Source organism: Mytilus californianus, unplaced genomic scaffold, assembly GCF_021869535.1.
Source record: "Mytilus californianus isolate M0D057914Y unplaced genomic scaffold, xbMytCali1.0.p SCAF_3, whole genome shotgun sequence".
In the NCBI taxonomy this organism is placed as follows: domain Eukaryota; kingdom Metazoa; phylum Mollusca; class Bivalvia; order Mytilida; family Mytilidae; genus Mytilus; species Mytilus californianus.
The window spans coordinates 4,223,347-4,250,077 of record NW_026262679.1 but is presented as its reverse complement, the minus strand read 5'-3'; the positions used below and the strand labels follow the sequence as shown (position 1 = coordinate 4,250,077).

General features: G+C 34.3%; 1 protein-coding gene across 1 annotated transcript; it reads right to left on the bottom strand.

The window, feature by feature from the left end:
- Positions 1–1,776: 1,776 nt before the first annotated feature.
- On the bottom strand, positions 1,777–15,155 carry LOC127732917 (uncharacterized). Its single transcript, XM_052242129.1, has 6 exons — positions 15,017–15,155; positions 14,017–14,161; positions 12,946–13,435; positions 6,695–6,813; positions 5,042–5,188; positions 1,777–4,575 (listed from the first exon to the last, which is right to left on the bottom strand). Exons 1-6 carry the CDS (start codon positions 15,134–15,136, stop codon positions 4,331–4,333), a joined length of 1,266 nt encoding a protein of 421 aa, XP_052098089.1. The 5' UTR covers positions 15,137–15,155; the 3' UTR covers positions 1,777–4,330.
- Positions 15,156–26,731: the final 11,576 nt, after the last annotated feature.

Genomic DNA, 26,731 nt, shown 5'->3' with positions numbered 1-26,731 from the left:
ATAAAGGCAACAGTAGTATACCGCTTTTCGAAATTCATAAATCGATTGAGAAAAAATCCAGGTTACAAACTAAAACTGACGGAAACACATCAAATATAAGAGGAGAAAAATGTAACACACACAGAAACGAACTATAATATAACAATAGCCATTTTCCTGACTTGGTACAGGACATTTTAAGAAAAAAATGGTGGGTTGAACCTCGTTTTTGTGGCTAGCCGAACCTCCCTCTTTTGTGGCAATGTTAGATATAACATTAAAATGACAACATTACATGACAGGACTACAATACAAATAAATGAGAGAACATATAGGACAGAGAAACATACGAATAATAGCTAACAAAAGGTACCAGGTTTAAAATTAAAATACGCAAGACGCGCGTTTCGTCCACACAAGACTAACCAGTGACGCTCAGATCAAAAAAGTACGAAAGCCAAAACAAGTACAAAGTTGAAGAGCATTGAGGACCAAAAGTTCCAAAAAGTTGTGCCAAATACGGCTAAGGTTATATGTCTGGGATAAGAAAATCCTTAGTATTTAGAATAATTCATACATCTGCTTACCCTTCCGGAGCACCTGAGATCACCCCCCCCCCCCCCCCAGTTTTTGGTGGGTTTCGTGTTGCCTAGTCTTTAGTTTTCTATGTTGTGTCATCTGTACTATTATTTGTCTGTTTGTCTTTTTATTTTTTGCCATGGCATTGTCAGTTTGTTTTCGATCTATGAGTTTGACTGTCCCTCTGGTATCTTTCGTTCCTCTTTTATACCATTGGCGATTTGAAAGACTCATAATTAAAGTATAAGAGAATGATTAGGGAAATTTCAAAGTTTATGTTTTTCTATAGGAAGTGTATTGTATTTTGGAAGAAAAAAAAGAAATATGTCAAATCGGCCTATCATCTTTATAGACCGTAGAATTAAACAACATAATAATGGCTTTGCAAACGTTTTCCATCATTCCATTGTACTATTTCTTCCATTTTGTGAAAATTGTAGAATGATAAAATGTGCATAAGGAAGGGAGTAGTAGTAAAACCTGTTTTATAAAAAGAGTTTTACAGAAGGGGATAGGTTGATTTAATCGTTTTCCAATCAAAGTAAGATGCAAACTATATTTTCTATGGTGAACCAAGAACACCTGAAAAAAATGATATTGCTAGAGCTCTTACATCAAAGGGTGCTTCAAAGGTGGCTTCTAATTTAGTATTTGTTTTCACAATATTTGGTGTGCCACATAAACAGCAAAGTGACAAAGGTTTTGAATTTACAGCTAAGGTTATATCTGAATTAATGCTAATGTGGTCAAAACTATTTTTGTTCACGGGAAGCTGATACATTTCCAATCACAGGGTAGTATTGAGTGGTCAAACGGAAATATTCATGACATGCTTACTGCATGGATGGGAAACAACGAATTAACAGTGGTCAATTGGAATTTTGCTCTACACAAAGGTATTGGACGATCACCAGGTATAAATGCTATAAAAAATTAGTGACTGCTAAAACTGTGAAATAGTCTGTGCCTAGCTTCACACCAATTGGTAACAAATAAATTTTAATACAATTTTCTATCAATATAAAAATAAGGTGTATTATGATTGCTAATGAGACAACTATCCAACAAGTTAACATATATTTTAAGAGATTTATTCAATGAGTTTTAACATCAATACTTTTTTACTTATGATTTTGTTTCATGTAATTGACATTTAAACTTCAGTTCTTATTATTTTATTATGTACAAAATGTATTTTAACTTTTATTTACTCCTATTTTTATCTTAGGCATTAGCATTAATGCCTGGACATAATTTTCAGGATTTAAGAGTAATGCCTAACATTATTTAGGCAATAGACTTACTGCCTAGGCGTTAGCTTATTGCCTAGGATTTAAGCTTAATGCCTAATTTCACTTATTGCCGTTAACATATACATCCCGCCATTGTATTATTGAGCTGTGGTATTTTTTTTGTATTCTTGTCTTTCATTTCTGCTTATGTGCTTTGTCTATTTGTCATTTTGTTTTTCTTTGTTGACATAGTTGTTTCTTTTATAGTGATTAAAATTATAACACAATGCTGACTACTATACCCCAATTTTGCATATTATGTCTGTTTATTTTGTTCACACATTGTTGTCAATATAATGGAATTTTATGCGACTGTCATACAAGTGAGAGGTTTAGCTAGCTATAAAACCAGCTTTAATCCATTATTTTCTACATAAGGAAATGCTTGTACCAAGTCAGGAGTATGACAGTTGTTTTCTATTAGTTTGATGTGTTTGAGCATTTGATTTTGCCATTTGATAAGGGACTCTACGTTTTGAATTTTCCTTGGAGTTCGGTATTTTTGTTATTTTACTTTTTGCTGATATACTCCTTGATGAGATTAAATCATTTCATTACTCTGTGATGCCTAGTAACAAGGGGTGTTTTAATCATGAGCGAGTCCATCTTATTGAATTATATATTTATTACTATATACAGAGTACCGTAGCAATTAGGGGTGTTGTTAAAGTTCAATATCTTATTGTCAATTAAAGACTACCATTACAGGCAGAACAATCAAGTTAAATTTGGTACAAATGATTACTATGATTACAATGATTTGGTTACAAAAATTTATGAATAAAATGAAAAGAAAGATGTAAGCGATGTCAGATGAATCCTAAATAAGAACGATAAACAATTGTATCTAAATACCATTAAAGGGGCATTAGCTACGAGATATAAAAAAAACATATGATTTTATTTTGTTCAATCATTAATGAAAGTGAAATAGTGAAATAATAATTCGCTTTTAACAGCCAGTTTGGTTCAGTTTTGTCAAAATAAGCAAAGAAACATCTTTAATGAATTATTCTGAATAATTTGACCTCATTGAATCCATATGCATGTGAACTTTAATTGATCCCTCTAGCTAGAGGTGGGTTACGCATGATCTAGGGCGTGTTCAGTTATCAAACGGAAAAGAATGTTAACATTGGAAGTGAAACAAGGGTTAACCATTTAGTTGACTGATTCGATCTAGAAAAACTTATTCTTATACAGGTAAAAACCATGATTACCATAGTTTTTAATAGCATGAAATCAAACAGACCTAGCAAAATCCAATTGCACGAGTTAGCAATCTATTTATATCTATGGTTGTGTTTATATCGGGTTATATGACCGTCGGCAGTCTTCGGAGGTCACCTCGATGGTTAATTAGATGGCGTCTAGACTAAAATACACACGAAAAGCTGATACATACTATCGAGTCTATGTACCGTAAATTGTTTATTTTAGACTTTTTATAGTTGGGATATGCATTTTAGTATGTTATAAGTCGAATATAAGAATTTGAGTCAAATCGGTGAACATGAATTTGACAGCTAATGCCTTTTTAAGACACCAATAATAATTTTATCTAATCAACACATCTACAACAAATGTCATGCAAATAAGCATTCATCATTGCACGTTTATTATATAGCCACAGAAATTAAAGCAGTATATTATGTCGCACCGTGACAATTTCTTCACATATGCATTTAGAACTTATTGAATTTCATTTGAATATCGACAAAATGATATATATATTATACGTTTTTGTCACTTTAAATTGAGTTTTCTTGGAATTAACTCGACATGATTTGTTTAAAAATTATATGTTATTACTGGGTAGCGAAGTGCACGGTAACCTAAGATTTTTATTGTAATAGGATTTGCAGTAATCGGAAGTTTGTATGAAAAAGTGAGGATACATGAATAATTGATTGATTGATAACAGTTTAACGAAGATACATGTAGATTTTTAGACAGATGATGTTTATCAAAGGAAAGTCTATCATTGTCAAAATAAAAAAAAAATGAATTAAACAAACGACTTACAAAAAGCATTACAAAATACAAATTTTAGATTAAGTACAAAATAAAAGATAAGGTGTTCTGGTAGGCTTTGTAGTTTGCTGGTAGTATTCTTGGTCAAAACCGATATTATGCGACGAACGAAGAAAGTTTTCATCCAGATGTGTTATGTTTGTTTGGAAATGAGTTATATTAGTTCAGCTATTAAGGAAGAGCAGCAATATCTTTCTTCTTGTTTACCGTATAAAGCAAATGTTTATGAACATGTATGCTACATATTATTGTAAATGATATTTTCTTCTTACCTGAAGGCAGTAGTCGATGAGTTAAGACATTTTAATACTTAGATATTGTTTCCTGCCTCTACTGCTAAGATCAAAAACAAAAATAGTATTTTTGATAGTATAATTTTCGATTTATAAGAATAACATTTAAGCACATTTCAATACATCATTAAAACCGTATAGAGACAGTTCACATTATAATTTACATGACTCTCTTTTGAACTTTACTTGAAAAACATTTTTGGGTATGGTAGAATCCCATTTGTTTTTCATCATCATAGTTGCTGCGATTCTTCCTATTTCATCACTAGATTTTGCTGCGTAACCATTTCCTCCAATAGATACCCCAAGCTGAGAGTGTATTGTATCAATGTATGGTCTTCCTGTTAGGGTCTCAGTTATAACACACCAATCACCATGGTATCTGTCCAGATTAACACCTGCAAAGAAAAACAAAAACAAATATTTTTTACAGTGTTAAAAAAATACATCACTTCCCTGTTTACTGTAATCTGCAAATAAGAAGTAAACTCATATGGGAACATTTAAGAGGTTTGATAAAAAAAGATGGAAGTTTGGCTTCGTGGTATAAAAAAAAACTAAATCAGTTATTAATATTATCTCTTCTCACATGATTCGTCTAAGACGTTACCAAAGGAAACAAAATTTATAATTAAACAATCGCAACATTAAGGCAAAAAAATTAAATGCCAAATATACAAACATTAGCCAGATAACACAAATTTTGAGCAACTCTAACCCTTCCTTAAACCAGGGGTTAACTCAAGTAGTGTATGAATTACAAATTTGAAAACTAGTAATATTAATCATATACAGTGCTAGTTTCTCTTTCGCTTCCTTGTTGCATTTAAACTTAAATTGGAATTATTGTTGATGTAAACTGACCCTTTACAACATTTTGTATCAGCTCAGCTGTAGCGTTCACTAATCTTGTATCTCCTCCGCGACAAAACCATTCTTTCACTTCCTTGCTGGTGGTAAAGCGTTTAAAACTTGTATGGTGAAAGTGTCCCAACTTGATATAATATTTACCTAAAGAAACGCAAAATGCATATAAGTCAACGTTGAACAATCATTTGATAAATTTTGTAAGTAATTTTGTACTCCTTTTTTCTATCTAAATCGCCTTTGAGTTTACAGTTCATGCGTCATTTCCTTTTCTGATTATACGAATAAAAATATTGACCTCATATGTCATTTGTTGACTTTTGTTTTGTTTTTCGTTGTGTGTGCTTCGTTGTATACACATAATCTCCATTTATCAATATGTCTACCTTCAAGTTCAAAACGCACTAATGGTAAGGCTGCATTTGTCAATTTATTTTTAAAGGCGAAGTTAACGTAATTGAACAGTATTTCTGATTTTTATGAAACTGTTGTATTCCTTTAGAACTCGTTCAATTGTATCTGAATGTCGAAAAACAAATGAAATATATAGCATTTAAACTTCCTGCGATACAATAAATTAATAATTGGTAAAGTTGATTTATAATTTTATAGGATTTACATGAAATAAGGTCTCTACGTTCATTTGTTATTTCTCAAAAATTCCGTCCACAAAATTTGGTTTAAAAATTATATAATAAAGCTGTGCAATTTTTTTATTTTCGTATTATACGTTTATTGTTATTCCACTAGATCGGTATCGCAGCTAGTGAACTGTTAGTTCCCGAGCGTACCCTCCACCCAGTTTTTTTAAACTTATACAAAATGAAGTTGTGTGCATTTGGCTTCAAAACTATTACGTCGAGAGTTCTGTGCAAAGGTTATTCTAAAACTTGAGGCTCTAAAGAGCATGTGTTGCTCACCGAGGTCTATGTGCATATTCAACAAAGGACACTCTCCAACATTGTAGACGAGAATAGAATTCATGACAAAAATCTCTGTTTTGTTGATATTGTATTGCTGATCATTTAGTCTGTTTAGTTTCTATCAATCTTCTTTAGTTTTGCTCAAAACACAAAATAGGGTAAAAAAATCCCCATTTAAAGGCAATCACTCCTATAAAGAGCGACAGACTACTAACTATATCGGCAAAATTTGATTTGTTAGTAGATCTTGCCTTGCTGATCACTATGTAAAGTGTCTATTTATCTATTCTTATTTTTATCATATAAAGCAAAACGCCAAAAAAAAAAGAAATGGTAAAATCGTCATTAAAGGGCAATAACTTCAATAAGGAAATGTCGGACGACTTCCTTCATATTGTCTTAATTGTAGATTTTGTCTTGCTGATCATTTGTGCTTACCTAAGTTTCTAACTATCTATTACAATTTTTAAGATATAAGGCAAAAACGCCAAAAATTGGTAAATATCGTCATCAAAGGGCAATAACTCTAATAAGGAGTCGACTGACAATTTCGACCATGCGGACTTATTTGTAGATCTTGTCTTGCTGATCATTTTTTGCAATTTAAAGAAAACCAAAAATGATCTTTTAGTAAGCGATTTACTCGTTACACTTATCTGTCTAATGGTTAATTATTTCGTAATCAGTATAACCATTCCCTAAATGTAAACATATAAAAATACATTACCATCTGGATATTTCACTGCGGGTAGCATATACCAACTTATATGATCATTCTCAGAACGAGGGAATATTTTGGTCCAATCATTTGCTCCTTTACCAGAATATAAGACACTTGGCATTTTCCTGAAGGATGAAGTATTTGATATAATCCATTACACTATTTTAGTACACAGCAACGTTTAATTTTTAAATTCGACTTCCCAATTTTTTTTTATAACGAGGGTACCCGGCCTTTGAACCAAAATTTGCTATCGTTCTTATTTTTATATTTTTAAAAAAGAACATTTTATTTTTCTCATTTTGAACAGGCAAATATGATAGTCTAAAACTTTGGAAGATCAAGAACATTTTCAAAATTCGGATTAAAGGTTTAGGAAGATACAAACGGAAACTTTAATGTATGCCAAAATAATCATAAAAATCATTTAAGGTAAATTGCCTTTTTAATCGAAGATGTTACGACCAAATACCAAACAAGCGAGTGTGTAATCATGATAGTGAAAAGATCTTATGTATTTTCTAATGCAGGTGTCACACTGTCCCGAAATTGACACCCGATATCCATACGAACTCGGAATTTTGAATTGCGGGCGAAGATGGTTCTGAACTTAGTCAACAGCTAATCATCAGTCGAAGCAAGTACGATGCCTACAGAATGTATTACTATAGCACCCGAACCATTCATGAAGGCAACACAGAGATGGGAATTTTTATTACGATGTGTATAAGCCGGAAACACGAAGGCAACACGATGGCCATACGATGTCGAATTGAGAGTACGATGCGTTCGAACTTGGTCACGAAGGTGTCACGAGACCTCCCGATGGTATAAAACCTTCTGCCGACCGTGGGAAATTAAATTAATTACCTAATGTTTTGGAACTTTATCTTTATTTTGCAAGTTATTTTAATTTCTATATTAAAGTAATTTTCAATCAAATTTTCAGAAATAAAATTTATTACTCCATACACATTTTGCTTAAAGTTACAATACAATATGTAAAAATAATTTGTTCATCATCATAATGATGGTGTCAATGCATTGATTTTACTGTCACTGCTTCGAGGGAATAGTTACTGGATCATCTTGTCCTATCATGGAACCTAACAAGCCTTTGGGGTAAAGTAGTGACCCAGGTATATTTTAATTTGACTCACACTCTGGGTTCCAGTGTTCTTTGCCCTCTAATGGTAAACATTCAGAAGTATTTGTCATTTCTCCATGCCCCTGGGGATGACATTTTGATTCTGGTCCTGTAAGTTCATCAGATTGTTTTGGGATGCTGCATTTCTCAGTCTGATGAGATTGTGAAGGCTCACACAAGTTTTGATGAATTTTCTCTGCATGTCTCTGATTCATAGTCCTGAGCAAAAAAAAACTTGTGTGCGAGAATACCAAAGGCATTCTCCACTACACACGCCTGGCTCTGGAGAATCTATAATCAAATATTCTCTCATGGAGCTCTATTGTTCTGATGGAGAACTGGTTTTGCAGGTGCTTGTTGATCTCAAAAGCATTGTCCCCCACTATGTAGTATGGGACAGGAACGTCATCACCAGGTAGAGACTTCTCTTCTGGGAGATTGAATATGTTGTTCAGACTTTCCAGGCCTTCCATCAGTTCTGAACCATTGTAGACACTGGCATCGTTGCTGGAACCATCAGAGCCGACATTAATCCATAGAAACTTCAAGTGTCAACCAGGGCCATGAGAACAATGGAGAAGAAGCCCTTGTAGTTTCTGTACACTTAGCCAGTATTCCAAGGACATGTGACCGTCACATCCTTGCCATCCAGAGCACCACAGCAGTGTGGAAATTTCCATTTCTTCTAAAACTGCTCAGCAATGGCGGTCTACTCCTCAGTTGTAGTAGAACACTGGATCACCTCAACAACAAACTCGGCTTTGGTGGCATCGCAGACATCATTGATACTAGTAATAGAGAGATTGTGTTTGAAGCAACTTATGCCCTTCGTAGGACCTCATCGTAGACGCCTCTGGCAAGTCTTGTGTATTAGTAGAAGGCCTTCTCATCTTCTGTCTGCAGCTCCTGAATTATTAGAGTGTTATAGAGTGTTATAGGGACCGTAACGTTCTCTTCTTTTGTCAGACAACCATTTTGTGACCCACATAGACCTCGGTGTCCTCCTTCGCCTCAGTTTGTTCCTGCACTGGAAAATAAAAAGGCAAAACAAGATAAGCACATAGTCGAATATTAGAAAGGCAAATAGCAAGATGTAATAAAGGGAAATAAGACAATTTTTGCATGTAAGAGGAATAGCTGGGAATGTAAGAGTTGCTCATCATTTTCTCTGAGATGCATCAAAAGAAGCAAGGCTGCTGCTTTCTCTTTAATAATTGTCTCATTATCAAAGTATGCCATTCTGCAGGGACTGAATTGTGGTTAATTGTGTGATTGAAGCTTTGAGAGTTACTCAGGACTGTCTGCGAAATATGCTCTGAGGCTAGCCTTTTATGTGTCCAGGTTATCATGACACATGTCAAACGCTTGAGCTACTCAAATTCGGCTGTCTACGCCGACACCGTGGTCCCATCTCGATGTCATCGTACTATAAAACGATGGCTACACGATGGCATTGCGAGAGCTTCGCTTAGTTGTGTTGCCTTCTTGAGGCATTCGGGCAGCTTCTTGTTTCCTTCGTTTCGTCTTCGTGAGGCCAACAATTCCCGATGGCACCGATGATCACACGAAGTAAAGACGAAGATGACATGATTTGATACGATGATAGGTCTTTCGGAAATTTTTTGCCATGTCAAAGATTTTGCCACCACTCACGAAGTTGTAGCCGGATCCTGAAAACTCAACCGGCGGTCATACGATGGCCTTAGATGCCCCCACGAATGGCCCGATGTTTTTACGATCACACCCGAATTTTAACATAATGTATGCCTTGCACAACTTCACCTGGTGTACATCAAATGTGTAAAGTTTCATTCCATTCCATTTAAAACTGTAGTCAATTTTGAGTTCACAAACTTTCCTATATATAGAAATTGCCAAGTCCATGTCATAGTAAAGATAAATAAGGATGATGCCCCTGCTTGCATATCATATTATAAGTTATATGGTTCGCTACTAACCCCGTACGGATCCATAGAGGGTTAGTAAATCTAAGTCGATGTCAAGTTTCTTCCTGGAAGAAACTTTACTGCTGGTGGATTATTCCCCGAGGGCATCATTCACTTGGTAGCTTTATGCATGATGAAAACAAATAATACAAAGAACAAACCGGCTGGGACGTCGCCCGGGTTACCAAGGTCCTCTTTTGCTGCACGGAACACTGTAGCAATTGATTTGTGTGTTCCACGGAATATCCTCCGGGATACCCCTGATGTGACTTACGTTTAGCCAGAAGGTAATTACTACTTTAAAAATTCAGATACTTTTCATAAATTAAAGCTGTTTTGCGTTTATATTTTCAACTGTTTGAATACACCTGCTACAAGTGGATCTACACCTTTCATTTCTTCTTGTAAACACAAAAAAGGAAAAAGGAGCACGTGTAAGACATGTAATATGTTTATCACAACTCCTGATTTTACCAGTAATTTAACAGGAAAACGTATTATACTAAATCTTTCGAGCCTCTGGACTGTTCCACGGACAATGTAGTGTACGGAATTGAATGTACTTTGTGTGGACTACTTTATGTTGGTGAAACTCGACAAACTTTGCGTAAAAGGATGAATCAACACCGGTCTGATAATAAAGATCCGCAATTCAGGGTTCTTTATAATCATTTTAATCAACCAGACCATGATCCGTCTTTATCTATGAAAGTACGCATCATTGAGAAAATTTATCACCACACAAATAGCCCTGTACTTAGTACTCCTTTCCAAAAAAGATAGAGAAAAATTCTGGATAAGGTAACTAGGTACTGCAATGCCATATGGTTGCAATGATAAGTCAAAGGAGTAGGAAATTTGTCAAGTCCAGCCTGCAGTGATGTTAATGTAATGAGTTTATTTAACACTACCTTACGAAACCAACGTAGTCATGGGCAAAAACGTTACCATCGGCCTAATGTAAAAAAGTCTTCCAAATCTAGATCGCCCTCTGGGAGCTTTCATGACCTTCTTTCTCATCTTCATCATCCGCTAGGGTTACATTACATTAGAACTATTCTTTTTTCACTGCCTGTTAATTTTCTAAAATGTTTGAGAGATTATGCACTTGACAAAGGATGCATACATACATTTTCTCCAATATACAGACTTGTCAGTATAATTTGTGATGTAGCTCTTTTCCGTCTTTTTAAACCAGTAAGATTGGAACCTTTACATGAGAAAAAGAGGAAATTCCTTCCTGTTTACTTTACCAATCGAGGAATTGATGCAATCAACATCAGCAACGTTCTACGTCACAAGGAGGTAACATCTAAAATTCCTATTTATTTTCAAAATCAGTCTGTTCCTATTGTATCCTACAGTTACACCAAAACCATTGCACCCAAAATATTTAACTATAAACAAGCATTACAGGACCTTGATTTAGAACAATACCTAAAAAACCCTCTGACATGTGACTGTTCCCACTCGCCTTACAATTACGGCCCCTCTGGCCATGTTATTACTGGGGATCTAAACATAATTCACCTTGAAAATCTCCGAAAGGTGATTTCGCATGGTCCTAAGTTTAGATAACCCCAACACATCAATTGGAACCATAACTTCAAAATAATTATGGATTCCATTGAGGACTACGCCACAGCATGGGCTAAACGAGAAGAAGTTCAACTAGACACTTTGTCAGAATGGGTCAAAACAATCAGGTCTCTGATAAAACGTCGCATTCATAAGTTGAAAAACTGTGTGAATGATCGACCAAAGTCCGTTTTCAGAGACAAAGAGGCTGTGAAATGTCTATCATCTCTTCAAGATAAGTATGTTGTTGTTCCTGCTGACAAAGCTTCAAATAATATTGTCTTTATATGTAAATCGTATTACTACGAGTGTCTTGTAAAAGAATTAGGAATAAATGAGCACTCTGGTAATCCCACATACAAAAACATATCATTTGACAAGGATGAGATTTTGGCGAATCATAAGTCCTTCATGGCTTCAATGAACATTGCATTGAACAACAAATCGGAGGACTTACCTTGTTTGTATTGGATACCTAAACTTCACAAAATTCCGTACAAAAAACGGTACATTGCCGGCTCATCTGCATGTTCCACTAAAGAATTGTCCATTAGATTGGCTAAAATTCTGTCCGCAGTGAAAGAGGGTCTTCAGAAATACTGTGAAACTGTTTACTCGCGTAGTATTAACCATATGTGGATTCTTAAAAACTCTCAAGAACTTCTGGATAATTTTAAATCTCGGTCTTTTTCTGAAATTAGTTCTATCAAAACTTTTGATTTTTCAACCTTGTATACCACCATTCCCCATGTGAAATTGAAAAACCGTCTAAAAGAAATAATCCACAATGCTTTTCATCATAAAAATTGTAGCATACGCTATAAATTTATTACTTTGGGATACCATAAGGCATATTTTGTTTATAGTGAACAAAAGGGTAAAACATGCTACACAGAGGAACAAGTGATCAGTATGCTGGAGTTTCTTATTGACAACATACTTTGAACGACAAAATTATGTTATGTCTACCTGTGCAAATTTCAAACGCGCGATTTTACGCCAGTACTTAAAACCTTCCATCCTTTATGGGTGGATTTTACATAGATAAATAAAATCGTATAATATAAGCAAAATGAGGATTTTAAATTTGATGTATGCTTTTTTTGTGCTTCTTCGTTACATTTGCTTGTTTTTTATAGTGATTAAGATGATAACACAATGTTGACTGCTGTACTCCTATTTTTAACATTTTTACCTATTGTGTCTGTTTGTTTTGTTCACGCATCGTTGTCAATATAATGGAATTTGATGCGACTGTCATACAAGTGAGAGGTTTAGCTAGCTATTAAACCAGGTTCAATCCACCATTTTCTACATAAGAAAATGCCTGTACCAAGTCAGGAATATGACAGTTGTTATCCATTCGTTTGATGTGTTTGTTTTTTTGATTTTGCCATTTGATTGGGGACTTTCCTTTTTGAATTTTCCTCGGAGTTCAGTATTTTTGTGATTTTACTTTTTACCGTGTGTCCACCTGGTGTCAATTTCGGGACAGTGTGACGCCTGCATAAAGGAAAGGTTGTTAAACTGAATTTTAATGGAACATATATATGTAGCCTGAAGTAAATTGTTATTCGTAATGTTACCTTATTCTTTCCACGTCCGATTCTGGTATTTCAACCTTTGCAACAGTCAAAGGACAAAGGTTAACATCTAATTGTAATTCATCTGGGAGAAGTTCTCTAAACCCGGTGAATGCACCGGTTGCTAATAAAACTTTTTTCGCCAAAATCTGTGAAGCTTCCGTTGATATACACATAACATATTCACCGTTTCTTTCAATGCGCCTCACGCGATTAGCTACCTCTGGTAAAAGATGACAACCTTGAGATATTGCTTTAGTGATCTGGGCACTAATTAAACTTCGAGGACTAATATTCCCAGCGTCTTTAAATTCATAAACTGCATCGTCTGATATAGAAACATGTAGAAAGGGAAATTTTTCTTTCAAGGCTTCATTTGTTAAGTACGTGGCATCCATTTTCTGTGTCTTCACTACATCTGTTACTTGGTTCAGAAATTTGGAATCCTTTTCTCCTATCATTAAACATCCAATTTCATCATAAAAGGGAATTCCTGTTAATAATAAGCATAACTGAGTCTATCTTCATTTAGGGAAATGATTGTAATACAATTTTTCGGGTTTTTTTCCCTGTCATATATATTTCTGATTTTTTTCTCATACTTCATTGAAATGTTAAGGCTTTTGATGAATAATTTATGAATTATCTTCAAAGTAAGTTAATAAGTTGAGTGAACACGAATTTAGTGCGCAAGATTCAAGCTAATATAACCAAAACCCCAAAGGCTGCCGATTCCTCTGGTAAAGTCAACCGTTTTCTGTATTGTTTTCTGTTCTGGTTTTTTATGCTTCTAGAATTTTTATTTAATTGCATCCCTTATCTCTCATGTTGAACTACCCAAACATGACGTGTTCCTTGAACTCAGTATTATACGTTGAAATAATGACACAATATTTATGTAAGGTTTTTGATTGCCTTCTTGCTTCTACCTCTAAATTCATTCACAATTTTAGGTCTTCTGGGAATAAGTCATATAATCACATTTTTCAAAAAGAAATCAACAAAGCATATTTTGAACTTCAAAATGATTTGAATATTATTTTTGGAAACTTACTAGTTTTAATTAATAGTTACCTGTGTCTGTTTCTAGTTGTCTATATCTAGCAATTGATTTCTGTGCCAGCATAGCCCACACTGGATCTGGGTCTGTACATCGCGTTATTCTTCCCTCGTCATAATGGCAGCCATATATATCTCTTTTATCATTCACATTTCTACTCTATGAACAAAAATTCTTGGTTACTGAAAACTGTATGTGTTTTGCTACGTATGTTGGAGAGCGAAAACTAAATATGTTTTGCTATGTATGTTGGAGAGCGAAAACTGTACGAGTTTTTCTATGATCGCTCAGGATTTAAAACTGTATATGTTTTGCTATGTACGTTGAAGAGTTAAAACTGTATATATTTTACACAGGCACTTGTTTCGTGAAAAAAAATTACCTATATACTTTAATACATATTTAAGTATATAGGTATTGTTTTTCTGAGAAAAGTGCCTGTGATGTTTTGCTATGTACGTTGGAGAGTGGAAACTATATATTGCTATGTGTCTATTTTCAAACACACTTATTTTGATAGTCCCAAAACGTTCACTCATTGATTTACTATACAAGTATGATTAAAACAGTGTTCTTATGCTTAATATTACATAATTTGAATAAAAAAGGAAGCTCCTTATCTAAATGAATAGCCTGTAAGATATAATCATTTTTTGTATATCTGAAAACAGGTAAAATTTCTCTTTTTTAAACACACACACACACGCCTGTTGTATGTAATTTTACCTGACAGAGTTTCAGATTTAATTGACCTTCAAACTAGACACTGGAAGAGGCCATGGTAATTTTATCAAATGAAAGGTTCGATTTGCCAGTTCTTACTTTTCCACATTATTTTTAATGCATAGAATATTAACAATAAACTATACATGAATACCGCATTCGTCTGAAATTGGAGATATTTTTCAGATCATTCGTGTCCACCCTTTACAAAGTTATCATTTTAAAGAGAAAGTTGAACAAATGATAAATGAGTTGCGAAATAATATAAAAGTAACTTATTTATATTCGAACCTTTGGTTCTTCTGGTCCAACCAAACAAACGCTTCCCCATTTCGACGCATGACTTGCAGCTGCAGACCCTATCAAACCTGCTCCAACAATACATAGATCATATATTCGTTCTCCGTTCATGACTGTGTATTTAATAAGATTATGATTACGCATCTGTGACGTATCAGTTTAGATTATATACTAGTCAACGAAGGAAATTATACAAATCTAGTGAGTTGTGGTATTGACTTAATTAATATAATACGATTTATTTGTGATTTTCAGTTCCAAAGATTAATAAAGTGTGTTAAAGACCAAGGTTGCAAAAAGCAAAGTTGACTTTACATGGTCCTTGATAAGGCCCTTTCGTTTTTAAACTACAAAACGATTTTTTGTTTTTGATGTTTAAAGTGTTTCCAATGTCATATAAGTTTTCGATTTACATCTTCCACTCCAACAAGACATGCTTTTGCTGGGGTTTACAACACGGCTAATATATCCAATTAAAGATTTTGATCATATTCAAACATACCAATAACTTGGTTTTGATATTTCTAATTCGAGTCCCTCACATTCTAATTGATTAACAGGTATATATCATGTACAATTATATGTAATCTGATACTCTTAAAACCTTATAGGCGTTGTACACATGCATGTTGAACAATCAAAAATAATACTTTATATAATTTCGTGCGTCCGAGGCGCATTTCTGAACTTACTTTCATCAGGAACGCTCTTAACCTCAAACTTAAAAGCCAATGATGTATCATAAGACCTGTAAAAATTATGAGCTGTATAAACAAACGGAATTTTATAAAAAGAACATCCAAAATCACCTTCGGTAACAATTGAAGAAAAGTGGAAAACTTAGGTTTTAAACAAATTTATCAAAGGAGAATTCAAGAAAAAACAAAATCATAAATCATTTCAGTACCGATGCAATGACAACTGAGCTGATGACATCCTCGGAGACTAACAGTCCACTAGCAGTAGTATCAAACCTGTCAATCTAATTAAAAGATCTCTGATTTCGTTATCCTCATATAATACGATAGCATGCGATTTGTTATAGATCTAAATTTTAATCAGATTGCAAACCAGTCACGGCTAGTAAATGAAATAACACTTTTATAGATATTTCATATCTTCATGATAGTTTTGCGGTGTTTCGTAAATTATACCATAGCTTTTGTTGAAATCCCCAGCAATAACCTCACGAGACGAAGTCGAGTGAGGTTGCCGAGGGGTTTCAACAAAAAAACTATGGTATAATTTACGATACACCGAAAAATTATCCAAAAAATATGGAATATCTGTTTTAACCTATCGCATCTTTTGCTGTTCAAAATTGTATATTTCATAGTTTAGTTTGTTTACTATAAAAATAGTTTTGATAATAGTCAGTTAAATAACCCCTTTCGGGCCTTACACATAAAGCTCCGCCTACTTTCTAAAATAAGCACGGGCTTCTGAAACAGCAGGAAAATCAGTTTTTTTCGACAGCGATGGATGAATGCACATTTACATTGGTGACGGATAACGTTACAGACGAAAACATTTTGAAAGAATTAGATTTTCTGGATATAGACGGAAGAAACTTCAGATTTCTGATATTTTGAAAGATTTCTGGGATCCCAGATTAAAAATTGAACTGGAAAGGGTTATTTTTTTTTTATTTTATCAAAATGTTTTTCAATATTGATTTATAATTCTGAGGAAATTAATTTCACAAGAATCTTTCAGAGAGTTCGGATGAATCATTCCACACTCTAATTTGTACCAGAAGACCAAGTCATACATTATTTAAAAGGGATTTAAAAATGTTCACGAATAAAATCACATGTTGACTAGATAATTTAAACAAAAAATTAAGATTCATTTAGAGTAACCAGACGCTATCTAATTTTACATGTAATGGTCCAATATTGTTGTTATTACTTAAGCAACCTCGTTAAAGTCTAGATGTCAGCAGTGTATAACAAATCGGGCGCGGATCCATGATTTTGAAAGGGGGATCTAGCAAATCAACATTTGGAGTTCTACAATGGAAAAGTCTATGTCTTTACCATATATGAAGCTCATCAAAAGGAGCGTACCCCCTCCCTCCCAAAAAAAACCAAATCCGCCTCGGCAAATTTAAACCTATACATGTAGCTGTACAGTGGAGCCTATGTAATACAATCTAAGTATACATCTCAATAACCGAAATTAACTTATATTTTCCAGTATAGTATATAAACTAGTACATATTTACAAATATAAATCTTAACGCCTTTATATGTTTTTTAAACTTTATTTGTTTGGTTGTTTGTTCTAGGAGCGAATTTTTGTCCACTTAAAAATATAGGACAATGGAGTTGGTGTACGTGGGTTCGATTCCCACCCTAGGCATTCATTTATATCATCTGGTACAAAGCGGGCAGTTTAGCTTAGTGGCCCGCACTGAATCTGTTGTTCCAATGTAAAAAAAATCAGGCGGCCAGCTGGTCTTGCTATCTTTCTTTTTCTTCTAGAAGACCATATACAACAAAACCATGGTATAATTGTGAAAATTATACCATAGATAGCTATGGTATAATTTTCGGTTAGTGAGATTTATACTCGGGTTGCATTGTACAGCTATATGTTAAAATATAATTTCGTATGTTCAAAGCGTTTTTCTTGATTTACCTTCTTCAGGAGTTATAAGACCAAAGGGGGCCATTTTCTTCTAATGTCAACTTTGCCTGAGGGAGTTAGAACCTTAGTTTTTAAATAATTTATTAAATTGATTTTTTTTTACTATATATAAATCATGTCAGTACCGAAGCACTGACTACTGAGCTGATCACAACCTCGGGACTAATAGTCTTCTAGCCATGGTATCGACCAAACCCTCGGAACTAATAGTCTTCCAGCCATGGTATCATCACACCCTCATGACTAAGCGGGGAGCCAATTGACCAACTGCAGCGAAAAAGAATATCCCGGCGAATTCATCTAAGATCAACTTTGCCTGGTGAGTGGGGGTTGGAACTATAGCTTTTGGATAATTTATTAATTTATCAACGGAGAAATTTAAACAAAAATTATTTTAGAAATCATGTCAGTAGCGAAGCACTGACTACTGAGCTGAATACTCTCGGGACAAACAGTTCACCAGCAGTGGTAGCGACACTGACTACTGAGCTGAATACTCTCGGGACAAACAGTTCACCAGCAGTGGTAGCGACACTGACTACTGAACCGAATACTCTCGGGACAAACAGTTCACCAGCAGTGGTAGCGACACTGACTACTGAGCTGAATACTCTCGGGACAAACAGTTCACCAGCAGTGGTAGCAACACTGACTACTGAGCCGAATACTCTCGGGACAAACAGTTCACCAGCAGTGGTAGCGACACTGACTACTGAGCTGAATACTCTCGGGACAAACAGTTCACCAGCAGTGGTAGCGACACTGACTACTGAGCTGAATACTCTCGGGACAAACAGTTCACCAGCAGTGGTAGCGACACTGACTACTGAGCTGAATACTCTCGGGACAAACAGTTCACCAGCAGTGGTAGCGACACTGACTACTGAGCCGAATGCTCTCGGGACAAACAGTTCACCAGCAGTGGTAGCGACACTGACTACTGAGCCGAATACTCTCGGGACAAACAGTTCACCAGCAGTGGTAGCGACACTGACTACTGAGCTGAATACTCTCGGGACAAACAGTTCACCAGCAGTGGTAGCGACACTGACTACTGAGCCGAATACTCTCGGGACAAACAGTTCACCAGCAGTGGTAGCGACACTGACTACTGAGCTGAATACTCTCGGGACAAACAGTTCACCAGCAGTGGTAGCGACACTGACTACTGAGCCGAATACTCTCGGGACAAACAGTTCACCAGCAGTGGTAGCGACACAGTGCTAGTAAATGAAAATATAACACTTTTAGTGCATCTACGTTCAAACGGATGTTTACGGACAAAAAGCATACATTCAACCAGATTTGACATTGCAAGCAATAGCGGGTGTCACCCCGGTCTGGTAATTGTCGTTAAACGTCAGATAATTTATATCTTTTCAGCAATGAATGCATGACAACACATATTTCTGTAATTTTATAGAAAGTTAGGAGCATTTATCAAATTTTCACATTACTGCTGTTTCCACAGTAACCGCAGTCATTTTGAAAATTCAAAAGTCAAATGGCACCTTCACACATGCCAGTTAACATTTCTGTAAAGTATCATTAAGTAAGAGCATTCTGAATTGTTTCCAAAATTTCAAAGACGGATGCCACACTGACAAATGATAGGTAACTTATCAACACCGTTTATAACTGGATTTTTAATAATCTACCATTTACTGTAAGAAAATACTACTGTAATGTTTCTCAATAGTTCAATGTAAAACTTTCCTCCTGTTTCCATGGCAATGGCGACCATTTTGGAAATTCCAAAGATTGGTGGGAAAAAAGGGGAATGATAATATGCCACCGACCTCCGTTCGGGGTGTCAAAAATAATTTAAAACAGACTGCCAATGATTTTTATTCTAATGCAAACGTGTATTCTTAAATACGTATGTTTTACGCATTTTGATATACGTAAAACATCCACCTTATTGAAGGTGTCACACCAGCAATTCAACCATTCTGCATCGATGTAACTTTTCCTGGACTAAACTGAGTGTGTTTGATGTTATTGTTTACTATAACTAACAACGGAATTTGCATAAATGAAACTTTTGCTGAATGAGAAAAATATTTGGACCTCTTTGAACCCAAATTATCAGGAATTTGCATTTATTTTTTGGACAGACGTACATCATAGTATACTTCAGTTATAACGGGTAGCCGTGATATAAGGTAAATCAATTCGCACCAGACAGCTGTGGAAATTAAAAACAATTGTTGAATGCATCATGTTTTCCAATTGGTAGTATAAACCTTTAGCCGTAGTCACACAACGTTATTTAGGTCACTGCTGGTCACCAGCCCAGTAGTCAGTATTCTGTGTTGACATGAAATGTCATTGATATGGTCCTATTTGTAAATTCACTGTTTACAAAACTTTGCATTGTTCGAAATACTAAAGATTTTCTAACCAAGGAATAGATTATCTACGGTAGCTGAGCCTGTATTTTGGTAATCTTTCGGAAATTTTGTGTCCTTAAGACTGGTATATTTAATGATTTTTAACCGGATTTTCGAAGTAAAAATCGGTTATTGATTTGGGGATGTACAGCGGGCGGGTGGGCGGTCGGCTGCCAAACAGTGTCCATTCATTTACATGAAAACGCTTTAAAGAATTTTTTCGAATTTAGATATCTTGTTTCCTGTGACTAAATGAAGGTCAAGTCTATTTTCACGATTTTAGCTTTTCTCGTTGTTCAGTTATAGCCCTTTCCCAAGAATTTAATTTTTGATGAATTAATCCTTTTCTGTACAAAGGGAAACTCATTTTTTTGAAAAAAATTTAAAAGACATTGTTTTAATGATAAATGACATTTTGATTTTTTTTTCTATTCTTTGATAAATTGTTTGAAGAATTTTGTGGTAGGTTTCTTTGTTATTCTGTATAAACTAATTTTCTGAATGCTATATATATAATTTTTCTTTTATGAAGTGAACTCCTTTAATTAGATAATAATCTATTTTTATTTGAAGGATATATTTCATTACATTTCAAGTTGTTGACATTGATAGATAAGTTGCAGATCTATATTAGTTTGTGACAAATGAAAGAAAAAATATTTGGAACTATTAATTATATTTGATAATATTCTGAAAATAGATATACATTGTGTTACATCATATCTAATTTCAGATATTAAATCATATATAATGTTCGAGTACTATGTCAAACCATTTCTATTCTTAGATGGAGGAACGGGATCGACCGAGTTTAGACGAGTGACTTCTTGTATTGTTTTCTGTTTAACAATCATTCCACTGTGCATCTTTTCTTTTGATCAGTATATGTTTAATGTAAACATTATAGTTTGATGAGGCATGTCAGTTTAACCTATTTAATACATATGTATATGGGGTAAATATGTAGATAAATACGCTATATATCAACCTGCAAATGTAAACAAAGGATTAAACATGTAACTACATGTGTAATGATGCACCATGTTTTGTGTTAGCCATTGATTTTTTAAAGTTTCCCTGTCTAAAGATGTGATTCTGGATATTTTAACAAATAAACATTAAGTAGTGTTTGAAGATGATGTGCATCATAATATGACTTCATTTACCTACTTGAGACTACTTTATAACACTATGTGTTAGTTTCAGTGGCTACAAATCATTTTTTTTTCAAATTTTACAAAAAAAGTCTCGATCGGTACTGATATCACCAGCTAGGGTGCATATATTTTTAATTGATTGCATTTTTAATTTCATTTGGTGCATTCGGCATTCCAATTGGAACAACGTGTGATCGCTTCCGGTCGACTTAATTGTTCCTTTTTTGCACATATTCGGTTCAGACTATCAACAATATAAAAGCGGAAAAGTAGTTAAAATGACAACCCCTTAACATGTTCATGACCTTGGACTGTTATAATTGACACTTTAGCTACATAGAAGTTGCATTCAACAGGAGATATCAATATTTGAAGAGAATATCACGAACGATATATCAGAGGACCGCAATTAAATCATTATTCTTTAAAGCATAGTTTGCTTAATAAGCTTCTATATTCGTAAACAATTTATATATAAAAATAAGGAGACGTGGTATGATTGCCAATGAGACAACTCTCCACTAGAGACCAAATGACATACCGGTATACGTTTATTAAAGGCCACGAAATGACAAATGTAAAACAATTCATACGAGAAAAATAACGGTCTGATTTATGTACAAAACAATTAACGAAAAACAAACATGAATTACAGGCTTCTGACTTGGGACAGGCACACACAGAATTTGGCGATGTTAAACATTTTTGAAGGCACCAACCCTCCCTTAATCTAGGACAGTGGTGTAACGGCATAACACAAGAACAAACTTTACAAACAATAAACGAAAAAAAATATGAGAAACAGCAATAAACGACAATCACTCAAATACAGGCTCCTGACTTGGGACAGGCGCATATATAGAATGTGGCGAGGCTAAAATAGTTTGCTGGCACCAAACCCTCCCCCTAACCTGGGATAGTGGTATAATAGTGCAACACAATAACAAACTATAACAAATGAAATAGACTTAACTCATTAGATCGATAAAAAGCAGAAAACATCAAACGAAAACACAGACCGGACGTGGCAGGGTATTTATACATCCCCACAATAAAAAAGACATTAAATACAGATCTCAGAGTACTCGCAGATACTTTCAAAGCCAGTAACAACTAATAAAATCATGTATCTAAGACTGAAATATCAACCAGTACACGTCCAACATCCAATGGATTTAGCGTGAAGATGTCATTAATAGTCAGAGAAAAACATGACCTTGTGCAATGCCAAGATACAGGTATCAACAGATTGTAGAACCGTGAAAGTGCATATGTATATAACAATAATATTCAGTTTGGATTTAATTTACTGATAACAAAATCAATATTTATACCAATATACCCAATATTCAAAGTTGAATTGGTAACCTTTTAGAATAAGTTTATTTAAAGGATGGATAAGTTTACCCGGATCTTATTTAAATTTCCGGGCTCGGTAAACAACATCTCCGTAAAAATAAGGATGTGCTTTCCCGTTTGAAAATACAGGTACAGCCAAACTTCCAAAACAAATATTTGTATCTATGGAAGAATTTAGTAAAGGTTTTAAATAGTTTGTGATATCAAAATCCCTGAAATAATAATTTACCAGTAATACATAGATTACGTTTATCGAAATACAAAACGTCACTACAAACACGGACATAGCGAACGAGTTGTGATTTATAAACACCGTAAGATGGTGGCAAAGGAACATCGCCGTCCAAAATAGGGGGAAATTAATAATAGGGAACGAAAAATCGTCCCTTTTGTCGTAATTTTGTGTGTAGAGTTTCCCATAAAACTGAAGTATCTAAATCCAGAAAAAGACAGTTATTACCGTGTATACGTGATTTATTCAATGTAAGTTCCTTTGGGTAAATTTCGGTGGTATATTTTGAAAATTCTTGATTATTTAACGAAAATATATCATCAAGATAACGGTAAGTGTTGTTGAATTTATCAATTACTAGTAAATGCAATTTAGATGGGTCTTTACTGAGTTTGGCTATAAAATGTGATTCATGACAGTACAAAAATAAGTCTGCTATCAAAGGGGCGCAATTGGTGCATGTAGGAATACCTGCAACCTGTTGATGTGAACTTTATTGCCGAAACGTACATAAATGTTGCCAAGGAGAAAATTAACAGCTTCGATCATCTCATCACACCTACAGTAATTTACCTTTCACGTTAAAGGAGAAGGGTTTAAATGGGTTGCAGCAAATATATTTGAAATCAGATATTTCAAACGACTATTTAATCATATATATAAGAAAACTTATGTTTGATAATATTGTATGGAAGTGAAGTGTAAAGAGTTGAAAAGTCAAAACTGTCAACAGAATCAAATGAACCATCAAAATAATAGAAAAACAAAGGATATGGAATATCCATCAATGACACAAAATCAGTACATGCACAGTAAAAAACACACACAAAAAGCAAAGGATCAGCGCTGTTTTTCATCTCAAAGTCACAGTGAGGGCTTCAACACGAAGCAAAAAAAAAGCATGTAATTTATCTAAAACATCCAAAGAATTTTTTACTCTCCAAAAATAGTTAATTCCACTATTTTCATATGATTTATTACAAAAGTTGATAACTTCTTTGATAGTGGTTAAGGGACTAGTTAATAGCACTGAAACATTAGTTGTAGAACACTTACTACAGACCGAGATGAGACTATATTTTGTGGGGTTTTTTTTGGCAGTTTAGGTTATCATAGTAGGGGCCTTCAATGTTCAGAAGTCGCCTTAAGCTGTGATGTGGTTATGATATGATTGTTAAATATATGACTCTCTGTGGAGCGCACGGAACTGAATGTAGAAGAATCTATAATTTAATTCTTAAAATTTTCCGTGTAGTAATTACGTCATTCCACCACCACAGTGTTGGTTGCTTTTTCAGCCGGTACAAACACAAACCGCTTTGCAAGTACTTGAAAGAGTCTTTTGTGACATGACGACACTGTTTCCAATCTTTCTTTAAATGTAGGACGATATTTTGGTCATTTTTTCAAAAGGTTTTTAACCTCTCGGTCTTGAACGATATTGAGGTCCCCGTAATAACACCGGGCCATGGGGATCATATCTAAAACTCAACGATTCACAGTCTCAAGTTAGAGGAGTATTATTTTCTACACTGACGTCTGATGCTACTGACGTATATCTAAAAATTAAACTTCTGCTGGTTTATGTGTATGTATAAGAAATAATAGGTGGTTCTGTGTTAATCAAAATAAGGAGGTATAAAGTTTTAAATGGTAGAGTCCTTAAGTATACTAGATAAGACGATAAAATCAATATCTCTGTTAATATATCTAATTTTCAGAAAAGGCCGTTTATGATGTTCACGTTTATCGATACGCGGGAACAACATATGGTGACGAAAAGCTGAAATGATACGTGTACATCATAGAGTGGGCTCAAAAACGAGATTGTGTCACACCCCTTGAAAATATCATGTAATTTATTACTCGGTAATTGACCCAGTTTACATAATAATTGATGTCTACCATTGTTTTTGAATATAGATAGAAGATCGTCAAGTGTATAATGTGAACGATGTTTAATTCGTTGATTTCGATTTATACGTTTGTCATGAGACCTATTGTCACGTTGTCTTTTATCAACAATATTCATGATATCAATAGAAGACGTTTAATATATGTTCCTTTGTCCCATTTTATTGTCATTTAGACCAATGGGATATGATGTCTACAGTCATTAAATCTAAGACAGTGCGATAAGTTTACGGGAATCTTCAAATTGTTTATGCGATTGCCCTGGTTGTTTCGGGATCGTTTCGAGAGGTTGGAATTTTATTAGTTTAATATTGTGATTGTGTTTTCCTAAATGTTAGTACATGTATATTATACTTCTGAATTTCTTAGGTTTTCGGAAGCAGTATAGATGTTCCTGCGTTCGTCTAAAAAAAATCCCGTCCTGTTTGTCCTAGATATTGCATAACACACTTTGGTTTTGTTCAAGCAAGAGATAAATGAGGCTTTAAGTTTTTCATGTAATGTCACAGGAAAATGAGAGTGAAATAGTTCTCCCGTTCGCTGTTGACCTAACAGAATTATTATAAGATAATGTAGAGCAGGTTAGTCATATTCCGGCATTGCACGGGAATATTTGTGGATATCTACGTGCATTTTAATTTAATAATCTGGCTGCAGCTGCTTTGCCACCTTTGACACAATTGTGAAAAGTGATAAATTCAGAAGGGGAATTTTGATTGACGGCGGTTGAATTTATATTCGGAATGCGGTTTTTTAACACGTGAATATCCTTGAAGCAGTGGTGTATTTACTTTTCTTGTCATTTCTTAAAGTCATGATTATTTTAATTATTGTATTTGAAGAAAATTCTGAAATATTTCAGGATCTCCACAATTTCCTAAATGATTTTATACTTAGAACATACCATCCTACCATAGAAGTTTCACAATTTCTTGCTTTTGCTACACATTTGTAGAAATCTATAATATCTTAAGCATAACCTTGAAATTAATACAGAGTTTACATTAAAAAAAAATCATTTTAGTGGCACCATAGAGAAAGCAATCAAAAAGGTCAAAAATTAAAAGTCTGAGATAAGTCAATTTCAAATTGTCATTAGACAAGAATTCGGATGAGAAATTAAAAATAAAAGTCATTTTCGATTGTATTTTTTTCATGTGAAAAGTTATACGCGACTTTAGTTTTCGCAAAATTGGCAACATTCTTTTTTTTGTTAAAAGGTGTTTTTTAAGATATCAAAAATTAAAAAAAAAATATAAAATTCTCATTTTCACATTATTTGGTGTTTCAGAAATGTTGTGTAAAATTTTGACAAATTTCAATCATTTTGATTTTTTTTATATGCAATAGAAATGTTTCCTCCAAAGAAATTAATGTAGGTGGTGCGTTTCTTTTGTTAGTGTTGGGTATATTTAAGGAGGTCGTGACAAATTTCAGGATCTTAATTTACAATTCAATTTCATGTTATCTTTTAATCAAATTATGGTGGTTCCTAAATCCAGAAATATTTCAGGACATTCTGAAATCGAATTATAGAGTTCCTGAAATATTTCAGGTGGTCCTCAAGGATTTATGCGTATCCTGAATTCGAATTATGGAGCTCTTGAAATATTTCGGGATATTCCTATTTACAATCATTTTGACTAAACCCTTGCCCCCGGGATCCGCCACTGCTAAGAATTCAGATTAAGACAATCTAGCTGAGACTACTATGTTATAAAGTAGTCCTAGAGACAATAATAATTATATTATGACACTTTTCAGAGCTCTTGGAACTTATATATACCACAGTTGTGATGCAGATAGATACAAGATATTTCATTGAGCGGCCGTCTATTGTGGCGCCCATTGCTGGGCATAATAATCATTCATAACACTTTATATATATATATATAGGTTTGAACGTTGTTTTCAATTTAGACTTTTATATTATATATCAGGGGCGGATTCAGGCGGGGGTGCGCCCCCCTCCCCCACCAATTTTTTTTTTTTTTTTACA

Bases quoted from the DNA above. Each gene is read 5' to 3' on its own strand.
- LOC127732917 (XM_052242129.1), bottom strand. From the start codon at position 15,136: ATGAACGGAGAACGAATATATGATCTATGTATTGTTGGAGCAGGTTTG. The intron at 6,814-12,945 runs GTAACATTACGA...TTCATCCTTCAG, and splicing joins TCGGACGTGGAAAGAATAAG to GAAAATGCCAAGTGTCTTAT. The intron at 4,576-5,041 runs GTCAGTTTACAT...TTTTCTTTGCAG, and splicing joins GATACAAAATGTTGTAAAGG to GTGTTAATCTGGACAGATAC.